The 12,163-nt window shown below is 43.5% G+C and overlaps 1 protein-coding gene across 3 annotated transcripts in view; it reads right to left on the reverse strand.

Moving 5' to 3' along the window:
• Positions 1–773: 773 nt before the first annotated feature.
• TEX2 (testis expressed 2) overlaps positions 774–12,163 on the reverse strand; it is a 100,230-nt gene continuing 88,840 nt past the window's right edge. For 2 of the 3 annotated variants that reach the window (XM_041724597.1, XM_041724598.1), the window contains 4 exons: positions 8,059–8,184; positions 5,926–6,135; positions 3,718–3,838; positions 774–2,186 (listed from right to left, as the gene is read on the reverse strand). In XM_041724597.1, the coding sequence (XP_041580531.1) occupies positions 2,064–2,186; positions 3,718–3,838; positions 5,926–6,135; positions 8,059–8,184 (580 nt within the window). In that variant the 3' untranslated portion in view covers positions 774–2,063. The remainder of the gene's footprint in view (positions 2,187–3,717; positions 3,839–5,925; positions 6,136–8,058; positions 8,185–12,163) is intronic. The other variant, XM_041724599.1, reaches the window with a different exon arrangement.

Raw genomic sequence — 12,163 nt, forward strand, 5'->3', positions numbered from 1 at the left:
GCCAAGCATGGGAATAAAAGCTTTGCAGTTTAGCCCAGTTAGCCTTAAACAAGGTAGTTCAGATGAAGTAGATTTTATGCATTGCCGGGCACATCAGGCACCTAAGTAAATGCACAGTCCTTCCCGGTCCGGATGATTGGTGGTAGTCTCATCTGGGTTTGGGTGAAATATGCAACTTTTGAGTACCAGGCAGCTCTGTTTAAGGGCAAGGATGCTCAAGTGCAGTGTTTAACCTGCTTTGGGAACATGTAATAACTGTGGGGCATCCGAAGTTAGTAGGATTACTAGGCTATTGAGGGTGTAAAATCCAGCACAGAAACAAGACGGTCGCCCTCAGGTTTTTAAAATCCTTTGAAGATCACACCTACCTCCTAATATTCTAATATTAGAAAACCCATCTGGTGATCACCCAGGAAATGGAAGCTGCTTTGGCAGCTGAGTGCCCAAGTGATCTGTACACCTTGTTTATCCTCTCCCTATTAATCTAAAAAGGAGGATTCAGCAAAAATAACTTAGATGCTTATCTAGTATTTGACATTGAGATATTTATTTTGTGAAACAATGCAAGCGATTGTAAATCCCCACATACTATTTAAGTGCAATAGGGTAGTCATGTGTATGTAATCTCTTTACACAGTAGTGCATCTAGTCCTTTGCCTTTAGTTATTGCACAAAAATTATAGACCAGTGAACAAGACATGCGGACTGACAGGCAAATTGGCCTACACATTGAGAAATTAGAAAACAGTACACCAAGTGGAATGATCAAATAATTTAAGTCAAATGTTTTAATGGTGCAATTAAAGTAATCAAGGGTTCAAATATACTTTTTCAATATATTAGTTTCTTTAAAGTCATGTTCAGGCAAGGTGCTGTTTAAAAAACCACTATTAGCTTTGTCCACAGATGTTATCAAAAGTTATCCACGGTAGTTCTGATGTTGAATGCAGCTTTAAACAATAAAAAATTGTGTTTAAAGAGTACTTCTCAAAGCAAATTACATAACTAGGGAGTCCCAAACTTATAAACTAAAGATTCTGACACAAATGCACAAAATAAAGTTGGCAACATTAAAGAAAGGTCACATGAATTTTGAGATAATGTAGTGTTTAATGTTGAGCAAACTTGGTCGTGACTCTCAAAGGTGATAGAGTTCTGTTTTGGCTGTCAGAGGAGGAAACTGCCCGCAACCTCAAAATACAAATCAGATTAACAAAGCATTTTAGATGTCTATATAAAGCACAGAGCACATAGGAAGTGCCAGATAGAAAGATATGGCTCTGGCTTTCTGCTCCCACCTCAATCCATTATGTGCAGTATTTGACATTTTCACATATGCTCGTGTCTCAGGAAAACATTTGGGATTAGAAACCAGGTGATTGTACCTCATTGGTAGAAGGCTTTGGATGGTTTGATCTCATGGCTTTGCCTAATGTTCAGATAAATCCCACTGTCCTCACTCGAGCTGATAGTATGTTAGTGTGTGTATGTTCTATGGCTACTTGCTTCCAAAATGCACAATAGGAAAAAAGTAAGTTGCTATGCATACCTTTTTATCATCCGTGAAATGGTTCACACAAAATTCCACTCCCCACCCTCCACACATTCCTGAATTGACATTCTCGAAGTATGGAGGGCTATATCCCCTACAAACTGTAGGAGGAAACGTTCCATTGTGCACTGGCCGCCTGAGGAAAAGCTTTGGAGTTGAGGCAAGGGGAAAGCCTTCCAGCTGTATAGCTTTGCTCTTACTGTGCTCTTTGGCTGCCACAAAAACTGGTGGACTCAAAAAAGCCATGGTGTGAGTCATCTGTAACCTCCAGATCCACTGTGGTGACTCTTCCACAGTCTTCTTTGCTGAGTCAAAGCTTTGCAGCAAGGCATTTTGGGCCCCAGTTCCCAGATGCGTGGAATGACGACATGTCACAGTGGAATGGGCACCAGCAGGCAGAGGGCAGAAGCTGTGGCATGAGGAGGGGCCAGTGCTACAGCACGGATGGCAGCCAAGAACCCCACACCTTGAGCTAGATCTCCTAATACTGGGAAGGTCGGATATTCACCCATCACAGCTGATCAGGAGCCTCCACCAGTGAGTCTTTGAGGAGGCAGGAGGCGGAGCGAGGGTCCATGGCTGAGTGCATTATAGGGATATAGACATCATCCATGTTTGGCATGACAAAGACTTTCTGTAAGGAAGAAAGCCATGTAGAAGAAGGCTTTTAGATAAGTTTTAAAAGTACCTATGAAACAGCTTTTCACATACATTCTAAACTAGCTCCTGTCACATTTAAAGAGTTGAATCACATCAGCACATGAATACAAGAACCCAGTAAGTCAGCTCTGAGGCAGAAGCGCCTTTGATTTCATGACATATAGCGACATTACTCATGAATTCATCAACCTTCAACACCATTACTTTAACAGAACTGGCTTAACCTGCTCATGGTATTTCCAAATACTATGTCCAGAACACATATTCCAAGTGAATTTATTTATTTAAATCTTAGCAACAAAATGTAAGCTAATTTTTTTCACCCCCGAACCAGACAGCTATATAAGAAGGAAATCCTACTCTAATGAACACACGAAGAAGAATAGTGATTGATAGTAATGGTGCTTTGCCTATCCTGCTTATAAACTAATTTTACATAAGTGAATTTTGGCAATGCACTCATGAAGTCTCCAGTAATACCCTCTTACGAAAGCATATATGAAAGCAAAAAAAGGTGGCTATGGGAAGTGGTAGCAATTATCCATCAACTTCCAAACTTGCCTCAAAATACCAGGTGCAAAATACATATGGTGGCTTCCGGAAGCCTGGGTGGCTCAATCAATTGGGTGTCCAACTCTTTGATTTGGGCTCAGGTCGTGATCTCAGGGTTGTGAGATGGAGCTTTGAGTTGGACTTCAAGATGAGCTCCATTCTCAGCAAGGAGTCTGCCTGAGATTCTCTCTCCCCTCCCCCCAATAAATAAATCTTCAAACAAAAAACAGGTGCCAACCTCTGTCCCTTTGTCTGGTCTTTTAGCTCCTTGTACCCCAATACCCCTGAAAGAAATGACCTCCTCTAATTCCTATTATAGGATCTAGGAAAAGGAAAAAACTAAAGGTTGTCTTTCCCCTCACTAGGTTCAAATTACTTTTCCACTTGGTGATAATACTAAACTTTACAGAAACTGGTTTTCAGTTAATGTTAATCCATAGCCTTTAAATATAAGCTTTTATTTATAAATATAAACTTTTAAAGGCAATAGCTCAAAGTATACCATGGCAAAAATATGAGTCTCCTTCAAAAGGTGAAATGCATTATGAAGTAAATTGTTTGCCAATCCATAAAACCTCAAAACACAACTGTGCCTCGAATGTGATAAAAATTTGGTAGAAGTAGTCATCCCAGGGCCTCGACTACATTGCTTTTAGCTCTGGTGACAGAAAACAAGGCAGACATGGAGAATGAGTTCTGGCTTAGTGACCCACCTTTTGGGTTTCCTCTGAATTACTTAACCGGGTTCTGTGGATAAGGTTCAGGATTTCTGAAACTGGACCTAAAATGTTATGCCTGTTCGATCATGACAGGTACTTTCCTAGGATGAAGGTCCAAAGCTTTCATTAGCTTCTCAAAAGAAGATCCTGACCCAAATGAACTTCAGAACCTCTGTTCTGCTCTGAGCTTTGAGACTCAGGCGAAATGCACACCAGACAAACACACATGTTTACCTGAAACTCTTGTTCCAGTTTCTTCTCTATCCAGTCTGTCACATGAACTAAAGTCACTTCTCTCTCTCCAAGTTTTGGCCGAGCTTTCAGCTCTACATATGGTGGCTTCCGGAAACCATACCTTTTGAAGAAAACAAGTAGTAAACAATTACATTTAGATGTTTAGATGCAAAGAAAGGAAGGACACAAGTACCAAGAGCAGGCCTAGTTCATTTGCCCAGGGCTTTATCCCTATTTTAATTGTTCTCTTACTCTGAAGATCCCCTCTAAAAATGATGCAAAGCAGCCAACGCAAATTGTGAGCTCCCACATCCCCGGGCCACGTGTAGGACTGTGATAATCTGACAACAGTCCTGACAAAATGGTAAAGTCAGGAAGCACCACTGGAAAAGTCTGTGACCTGGGCACTGCTTTCCGGTTTTTTGTTTTTCCTGAAACAGCAAGGATCTTTGTTTCTTTTTCAATAAAGGTAGTGTACATACACTACAAAACCCAAAATATACATGTGTATAAAGCATAAAGGGAAAGATACTGCCTCTCTGAATCTTACCCCCAAGACACTGAGAGAAGGACTACTGAGAGAAGTGGGGTCGATTTCCCCCACACTCCTACGTACATAGAGAATATTCTATAACCTGCTTTTACGTTCCATACCCCACGGCATGCTTGTTAAGGCTTCCTAATGGAGCAGACTGACACTCAGCTGGTAAAGGATCCAGACAAGAGACTGTGTGCTATCAAACTACCTAGAAGTTTTTAGTCCATCTGTCATGGATCGATGTTTTAAAAATTACAACAAAAATGTCAAATTGCTATAAGCATTTTAAATACTCTCAATATCTATACTTAACTTTATGGATTAATAATAAATGCAGTGGGTAGTACTACCCCAGAAGCCTTTAATTTTATTTTCCACTTGGGCCCCCTGCTCAGTGGTGAGCCTGCTTCTCCCTCCCTCTGCCACTCCCCCTGCTTATGCTCTCTTGCTCTCTCTGTCAAATAAATACAATCTTAACAATTTTTTTTCTTTTCTTCCACTAAGCAGTAGCACCTGTAACTGATATTTTTTTTTATTTGTTCCCACTTCTTTTTACAATGAAAATATTACTGTCTCACAACAAAATCTATAAAGGTATTTTAAAGTTTTTACTGGGAAACACCAATATCATCATCAAATAGTCAATTCAAAAATCGTCTTCTGATCATTCTTATAAACCCTTCCTAAGGCCAGGGATATGCACTAGCATGTGAGTTTCACTCTAGGATAGAACAGAGCTATCTTTTTCATATCATTGTAGTTTCTGGTACAATGAGGCCTCCTGCAATCACTGTGTACACTTATGTACATTTTAATTTTTTTTTAAATTTATTTATGACAGTCACAGAGAGAGAGAGAGAGAGAGAGGCAGAGACACAGGCAGAGGGAGAAGCAGGCTCCATGCACCGGGAGCCTGATGTGGGATTCGATCCCGGGTATCCAGGATTGTGCCCTGGGCCAAAGACAGGCGCCAAACCGCAGCGCCACCCAGGGATCCCACGTTTTAAAGGACCTAGAATGCCAACTTTAAACTTCAATTCACAGATAGTGATTTTCTTCTACAGGACCCATGAATAACAGGTTAGTTCAGTGGTTCTCAATCTTGGCTTTGTCCCCCAGGCCCTGGATTCTGGGGACTGGGTGCATCTTTGTTCTTACCAAGTCCCCAGGTGACTGTGATATGCAGGCAGGGTTGAGAACCACCAGTTCAATGACAACTCCTTGGACAGACCTCCTACCACAATTACCAAGTGCATAAGCTCTGCTTCCTTAACATCTAGGTCTAACCCAAGGAGTCTTCCCTAAGCACCACGGGCTCTGCTGCATGCATGAACCCCTTCTGTAAGGTGGGGTAACAGTGCTACCTATCTCTGCAGGATGCTGTGTGGACTGACCAGGTGAAGCAGCTACACCCCAGGCCAGGCAGAGAATAAGAGCTTTACAGATGGTGGAAAGAGCCGGCTTTAGAAGACTGAGAAGAGAAACATATGAAGATAACACTTTACATGTGAACGAACCATTCACAGAAGAAAATAGAGTTGGATTTACAACAGACATAAAGTTCCATGAAAAAACGTGTGAAAGTGCTTCTGCCCAAGAGGAGGTACTTCCCATAATGTCAAGGGTAAGCATGCTGGGATCTTTCTAGCCACACAACAGGCTGTACGCACCATATCCGGTCAGTCGGCGGAGGTGGAATGTTGACTGCCAGGGTTCCTCTGCATTCTTGTACTTCCACAGTTAGCAGCAGGGGTGTATTGGAGACTTCTTCAATCTTCTTCTTAATGAACTCTGTCTCAGTTGCTTTTTGGAAGTATTTTGACTTGGTAATCTTATCAACAAACCTCATAATCTTACTTGTTCGATGACCTCCCACATACCTTTAAATGAGGGACACAGACAGGTGTTAGTATAAACTTTGCTCCTCCACACACACAAACTCTGTGGCTCTTCGTTCACCTCACTTTAGACCAGAGTTTTTCAACCGAAGCATTACTGACATTTTGGACTATTTCTCTGCTGAAGGGTCTGTCTTGGGCACTGCAGGATGGTTAGCAGCCTCAACCTTCTAGATGTTAACAGCAGGCTTCCCCCAGTCATGATAATAAAAAATTGTCTCTAGACATTGCTGAATGTCCACCGGGGGTGGGGGTGGGGTGCCGGCAGGGGCACAAAATAACCTCTCAGTGAGAAACTACTACTTTAGAGAAGGTATGGGGATCAGAGCCCAAGTCTTGACCCATGGAGAGACAAAGTTGTCACAGTGCAGAGAAGACATCAGACCTATCCTCCTTAATAACCCTCTGCTAGTGACTGTAAATCCTGTGTCCTCTTAGAGGAATCTCCCCATCTCTACACTTCAAAAAGGAAATCATGCTGCATCAACAGAGACATAAAATACAGTAGTTAACTGACTGCCTTTTAGGTGATATATCAATTTTAAATGGCAACTACTTTTCAAAGAGCTTAGAACTTCTTTCTAAAGAAAAATGCTAATCAAGCTGGCATGCTAGCAGGCCAAGAAAGCAAGCTTTTCTATCAGGTCATAGTTACCATAAGACTGCCTTAAGAAGGGAAGATATTTGTTTTTTAAAAAACACACACATGGGTAGCCCGGATGGCTCAGCGGTTTAGCGCCGCCTTTAGCCCAGGGTGTGATCCTGGAGACCTGGGATAGAGTCCCACATGGGGCTCCCTGCATGGAGCCTGCTTCTCCCTCTGCCTGTGTCTTTGCCTCTCTCTCTCTCTCTCTCTCTCTCTCTCTCTCTCTGTGTGTGTGTCTCTCATGAATAAATAAATAAATATGTATATATATATAAAAAACCCCACAAACTTTAGATATCAATTCCTCAAATGTCTGGATTCTTTCCATATTCTGTAGGATTTCAAAAGTGAATAGGCTGATATCTTCTTACAAGTGCTTCTGAATCTCTGGTTTCTTTACAATCTTAGTTTCTTCAACTCACCTTAAATAACTAACAGATCCTTACAGAGAAGCTATTTAAGCACTCTGATTATTCCAGAGTCCACGTAACAGTCAAAGGGAGCTCTGAAAATTAAGTCATGATCTAAAAGATCAGCTAAGTGACCCACATCTTTAAAACACACCAAAGAAATCACTAGACTGTTCCAGCCTTGCTAGAAGGAACTGGCAGGCAGCTCAGCATAATTGTGACCCAACTGAAGGGGAGCAGTGCTCTCCACCCGGCACCAGGGGGAGGTGTTGTATAAGCTGTGCCCCTTGCGAGAAGCTCGCCTTTCAATTCTCTATGCATAATTTTCTTATATTCAAGTGATGCATCACTAAATTCTTTTTTTTTTTAATTTAATTATGATAGTCACACAGAGAGAGAGAGAGAGAGGCAGAGACACAGGCAGAGGGAGAAGCAGGCTCCATGCACCGGGAGCCCGACGTGGGATTCGATCTTGGGTCTCCAGGATTGCGCCCTGGGCCAAAGGCAGGCGCCAAACCGCTGCGCCACCCAGGGATCCCGCATCACTAAATTCTACTCAAACTAATAATACAATATATGCTGAACTTGAATTTAAATAAAATCTTTAAAAAATGCTTTTTTTCAATCGCCCAAGAAAGCCATCCAGATGGGGACCTTCTTAGCTAAGGAAAGCTATTTGGATCTTTTGGCTGTGGGGCCTGGAGTTTATAGCCACTCTGGGTTCTTAAATGCAAAAACCATTCACTCGATGTGAAGGAGGAAGAAAGATTACCAGGAAGAGGGGGAAAAAAGCTCACTCCCAACTTGGTACCCCAACCCCTGGAGACCCTCTAAACTGGATCCACTCACCCTTCAGTCCCCGGGAGAAGTGGTTTGTCTCCTGCGCTGGGCTCTGGAGCGTCATCTTCATCAGAGGAGCCAGCACTGGAGGACTCCTCATCGCTGTCTGCCAGACAGTACGCCCTGGGCCTGCAACTGATCAGGGCAGAGTCACCACCGTAGCCTGTCCTTCAGGCTCTGCTTAGAAAGAGAACACACATGCTCCACCGCTAACAGGTCCTCAGTCTCCCCACTCTGCCCAGAAAAGAAGAGGCCCAATCCAAGAGTCCTCGGATTGGTCAGGCTACCCAGGAGGCTCTTCAGTGCCAAGTTCCCTAAGAGCAGTGCAGAGGACTTGGACCTCAAGAGTTCTATTTTGTGCATGCGTCAGGACAGGTGGTGGGATTGTGATGCAGTCCACACAAAATGCAGGGATCTCATCAACAGTGCAGCAGGAGCCAAGTGGGAGGGTGAATGGAAAGAATGATGGTTGCAGGGGTGAGGTGACAGCTTATGTTGGCGACACGACCTCCCCTCACCCATGATGGGGATGTTCAGGCAAGTCCCTTGACTCTGGCTGAGTTTAACAGCTTTTATGATGCTTTCTTATTCACCTCCACATTAGTTTTGACTCGAGACTCCTTTCTAGTGAAACTACATATGTTATTCCATATCTGCCCTAGCCCCTAAAGGCCATAGAAAAAGCCAACAATCACACATGACAAATCTCAAGGGACTCGGGGAATCAACTGACAGGAGAACCCAGGAAGTTTTCTGGAGAAATACAAATTTAAAAACCATTTAAAAAATAAAGTAATAAAAGCATGTCTAGGTGGCTCAGCAGTTGAGCATCTGCCTTTGGCTCAGGTCATGATCCCAGGGTCCTGGGATACAGTTGCACATCGGGCTCCCCACAGGGAGCCTGCTTCTCCCTCTGCCTGTGTCTCTGCCTCTCTCTAAGTAAAGAAATAAATCTTAAAAAAAAACAACAACAACAACAAATAAAGTAATACAAAGCCTCATCAACAAGCAAAGTCTCTCACTCATCTTCCCAGGTTGAATACTCAGTTTCCAGAGGCATAGGGGTTACTAGATCACCAGCAGTGGCAAGTGCCCCTCTAATGGTATGGGACAGGGGAGGAGGATTCTTGGCTGAGCTTCAGCCCCATAGAAGGCAATTTCCTTCCTGGATGGTGGCTTTGCTTCAGAGAAGCAGAGAGGCAGGGTCCATCCCTGAGCTTGAGAGACTTAATTGGGATGAAGCGAACAAGAGACAAAGTAGTCTCTGAACACACTAAGCAACCAAATAGTCACAAAGCAGAGGCAAGGCCTTGTATTTTTGATAAGGACAAAATTACCAGGAGAGAGGAGGGCAGTGGAGCTTAGGTCCTATCCTTACAGGTGCAATGCCTTTGAGGTCTTCCTCTGATCTCACATCGGGCAGCCATCCCTTGGCCAATGGGGACCAAGGGCACCCAAGGGCAGAGTACACACAGGAGGGCAGACTTGAAGGCCCAGCAGAGGCCCCAGCCCTGGAAGGGTGGGGCTGAAATCTCCACCCCTGAAACAGGAGCTTGACTGTAAGAAGACCCCACCAGTGTCCTCCCTGGCAGGACACCCGGATCTTCCTCAACCCCAGCTCTGAAACATGAGAGCAAGCTGTTTCAGCCAACAGGCTTTCATGTACAGTTAAAGGGAAACTCCCCCTGCAGATACAAAAGGGCACGGGGATAGCATCTAACTGATTCTTTCTCCTTCCATTAGAATCCTGGCTAGTCCAGGAATGTATATGGGTGCTCATTGATCACAAAGCCATTTCGGAGCTTTCCATGGTTAGGCAGCCCTCACAGAGATCTTCTTTTATATAAAATGTGCAGAGCAAAATATTATTCCCAAGAAAGCCCAAATTGGGTGTTGAGATGAGGAAAGTTGGGGAGGCAAATCCCCAGAGATAACACAACCAGCTGAGACATCCATTTTCCTTGTCCATAAATACAATGACTAGGCTCCCTGGGTCTCAGACCTAGAGCTATCAGATGAGGAGTCTGTGTCCTGACTGCACAGGTAGCCTGCTCCCCATCCACGCAGCACTAAAAAAGCTGCCTTGAGATCCGGGACTGCAGTGAAACCTGCTGAGCCACCATCCCCTTCTGTCCCCACTGGTATTTGTCATCTGGCAGCCTCCAGACTTGAAGCAAAAGATGCCAAAGGCTGAGCACTGCAGAGAGCTCTCAGGTTCCCAAATTAATCCTCTGCAGGATAGAAAACAGGATAAATTTTGTGGCTGAAGTTAATAATTTAGACAATGCCGTATCAGTTAAAGTAGATTAGGTGACATGAAATTCTGATTTTGACCAAACAGTACCTCTATGTGGCACCCAATACTTAACTAATTAAATGGGTAACTAAATGTTTGGCTGTTACTCGGTTCTATAACTGAACATGCATTTTATGATATCATGATGTCAGTATGGACTTCAGAGAAAAATACACTGCACATTCTTAAATAAGGTATGCTAGAACATAATAAGCCTAATTTTTAAAAATGCATCTTAGACTCCAGCTGAGTATGATATCCTTTCAAAGAGCCACCTTAAAGGGCTAATTCTAGTTTTGCTGCCTCTGCTAAAAATCTATTTGGACACGAGCTTGGAGTCAGATAAATAAGAAAAAGTGAATTAAGCGCAGCCCTGGTGGCTCAGTGGTTTAGTGCTGCCTTCAGCCCAGGGCGTGATCCCAGAGTCCCGGGACCGAGTCCCACGTCAGGCTCCCTGCAAGGAGCCTGCTTCTCCCTCTGCCTGTGTCTCTGTCTCTCTCTCTCTCTCATGAATAAATAAAATCCAAAAAAAAGAGGGATGCATAATTAGATTAAACAGCACAGTGAGGTGGCCACACAGGAGAATGTCTTCATTTTCTTGGGAGTGAAATTGGCACCATTCATCTGCCACAGACATGCATGTGCGTATACCCACAGAGCGAGACCAAGTCACAGTGTGGGCTGCAGGCACTTGGCTCACAAAACACAGGAGCTTCAGGGTTGTGGTGGTTGGGAGTATACTGTGGACTAGGGACCCAATTCAGAGGTCACAGGGGCCCCCCTATGGGGACTGTCCCACCAGACCCAGGCTGCAGTGGAAGAACATGAACTGGCCAAGTGCCTCCAAAGCCACAGTTCCTTTAGAGAGCAGCCAGCCTGTAAAAAATTCCCCTTACTGACTCACTCTGGTCCTCTTCAAGTCACTTCCTAAAGTTACTACCTGAATTCCACTTTGAGCACCTTATTGCCCCAAGGTGATGTAAACTACAATATGTAAGAGGGTGGCTATTTGGGAAATAGAGACTAAAGGAAAAATGTCTACAGATATAAAGACACATTTCAGAGAAAGGACTTCACTAGAATAAAGCAACACAGATTGGCATTTCTCACTCTCATCCTCAGGATAATAATGTGAGGACATGAACAAACTTTCTAACAATAAGTGGGGCTTCTCACAGGTTGAGCAGCTTCTTCTAGAGACTGCCCAGGCCACAGTCATTTGCACACTTGAAGGGGACTGAAAAGAAAGCCATGAAACAAAGCAGAGGCCCAGCCACAGCCTCCACTTTGGAGAGATTTGCCAATAAAGAATTCCGGTCTCTCAGTATTTAGACTTAGGGGGATTCTGATGTGCTCATGATTGAGGAAGTGAAGAAGTGGGTTCTAGAATCTCTTCTGGGATTAGGTTCTTAGTTATGGATGGGCTTTCAGAGGCTCTCAGTGCTCCCAGAAATTGTGAGTCAAAACCTTACAGGTATAGACATTTTCAGGGAGGATCCAGAACTCTTGAATTCCTAAAGGGATCCTTTATATATATATAAAGTTAAAGATCTATCTTTCTAGGCCTTTTTCTCTCAAATGAAGTACTTGGAATGGGTTTTTTCCCTTGCTTTTAAAGTTAAATGACAGCCAATTACCCATCAACATATAACGTAACACCATAGGAAGAGGCAAAACATTTTATACCCGCTCTACTAGGACAAAAATGGTACTTCAGAAGTATATTACAAAATATACCATCATATTCCAAAAGCAGAGTATTTTTTTTCATGTAGTCTGGAGAAGCACTGCTTACTCAGAAACATGCCCATCCTCTTT

This window comes from Vulpes lagopus, chromosome 12, assembly GCF_018345385.1.
Source record: "Vulpes lagopus strain Blue_001 chromosome 12, ASM1834538v1, whole genome shotgun sequence".
NCBI classification, from domain to species: domain Eukaryota; kingdom Metazoa; phylum Chordata; class Mammalia; order Carnivora; family Canidae; genus Vulpes; species Vulpes lagopus.